The sequence below is a fragment of the Carlito syrichta genome, unplaced genomic scaffold (assembly GCF_000164805.1).
Source record: "Carlito syrichta isolate Samal-C Ts95f unplaced genomic scaffold, Tarsius_syrichta-2.0.1 Scaffold316420, whole genome shotgun sequence".
Classification (NCBI taxonomy): Eukaryota; Metazoa; Chordata; class Mammalia; order Primates; family Tarsiidae; genus Carlito; species Carlito syrichta.
Genome location: NW_007260516.1, coordinates 1,948,741 through 1,950,238, shown reverse-complemented (window position 1 = coordinate 1,950,238; position 1,498 = coordinate 1,948,741). Strand labels below are relative to the sequence as shown.

The 1,498-nt window shown below is 47.7% G+C and overlaps 1 protein-coding gene across 1 annotated transcript in view; it reads right to left on the bottom strand.

The window, feature by feature from the left end:
- The window catches only part of PCSK5 (proprotein convertase subtilisin/kexin type 5), a 467,206-nt gene that overhangs the window by 44,345 nt on the left and 421,363 nt on the right, over positions 1-1,498 (bottom strand). Inside the window, exon 31 of the mRNA XM_021707170.1 lies at positions 287-482. Within this exon, the coding sequence (XP_021562845.1) occupies positions 287-482 (196 nt within the window). The remainder of the gene's footprint in view (positions 1-286; positions 483-1,498) is intronic.

The window sequence follows — 1,498 nt, the reverse complement described above, 5'->3', positions numbered from 1 at the left end:
GCAATCCACTCACCTCAGCCTCCCAAAGGCGCGGGATTACAGGCTGAGCCACCGAGGCCAACCATATTTTCATAAAAGTAAAAATATATACACAGTACGATCACTGAGTAGAAGTGGGCATTTTGCTGCTGTGGTCGCAGTCATGGCAGACAGTCAATAGAGGGCAGAGATGTGGACCCTCGAACCACAGTGAAGTAGAGTTTTTTGGTGACTAGGAAGGAAATGTCCCCAAAGAAGCATAAGGGCATGATCACGAGCAGGAAGTGAAAGAAAAAAGAAGACTTACTCAGGGCACTTGGAGTAGCACCTGCCTTCATGCAGGAAGAGAGGGCGGCCCAGCTGCGTGTGGCACTTTTGGCAAAGATTAGCTCCAGAGCAAGTCGCACAGTCCTCCGTGCAGTTCTCACAGTTCCCGCTCCTTACGGAGGGCCACGTGCCTTCGGGACAAGAAGGAACACAGGCCTGGGCCAACAGATACGCACCTAGAGAACCAGGGAAGAAACCAGATGGGGATAGTCATCGCACATTTGTCCATGCAGAGACATGGTTTTTTCAAGCTTTCCAGAGACCAAGGTGTCCTGGACGCTTATTTCAGGCTTACCAGAACATGTGTTAGTCAGCTAAGTCCTCCAAGATGAATTAAATCTCTAGAAACAAAATTGACAATAGGAGCTTTGGGTCCTGGTTTCCTTACTTTCCTACGGATATTAGGTAGGGTTCATTTTGGGGCGGCCCTTTGACCAGCTGATCACCCTCATCTGTGTCTTCCCAGTGCACAGCTTGGTGGCGTTTATTCTTCTGTGTGCTCAAAGCCCATCTTGCTAGGACACTAACAGAATTGTAACACTTTCACTCAACTCCCTTTTTAACAGACGAGGCATCTATTTTTGTTGAATTGAAAAAAAAAAGAAAAGAAAAATATTTATTTAAAAAACAGAAATAAAACCGGGCGCGGTGGCTCATGCCTAGAATCTCAGCACTTTGGGAGGTGGAGACGAGAGGTTTGCCTGAACTCAGGGGTTCAAGACCAGCCTGGGCAATTTGGCGAGACCTCGTCTCTACAATACATTAAAAAAAAAAATTAGTCGGGTACAAACTTGCACGTGTAGTTCTAGCTACTTGGAAGGCTGAGGCAGAAGGATTGCCTGAGCCCAACAGGTCAAGGCTGTGGTGGCCGAGGGTGTGCCACTGCACTCCAACCTGGGCAACAGTGAGACTCTGATTCAAAAATAAATAAGTAAAAATAAAAAACAGAAATAAAAAAGCAAATGGCCGAGCATTATGGCTCACACCTGTAATCCCAGCACTTTGGGAGGCAGAGATGGGAGGATCTCTTGAACTCAGGAGCTCAAGACCAGCCTAGGCAACACAGCAAGATCCCATCTCATTTTTTTTTTTTTTTTTTTCGCGTTGGAGTCTCACTCTGTCGCCCAGACTAGAGTGCAGTGGCCACTCCTGGCCACCGCAGCCTTGACCTGCTGGGCTCCGGCGATCCTTC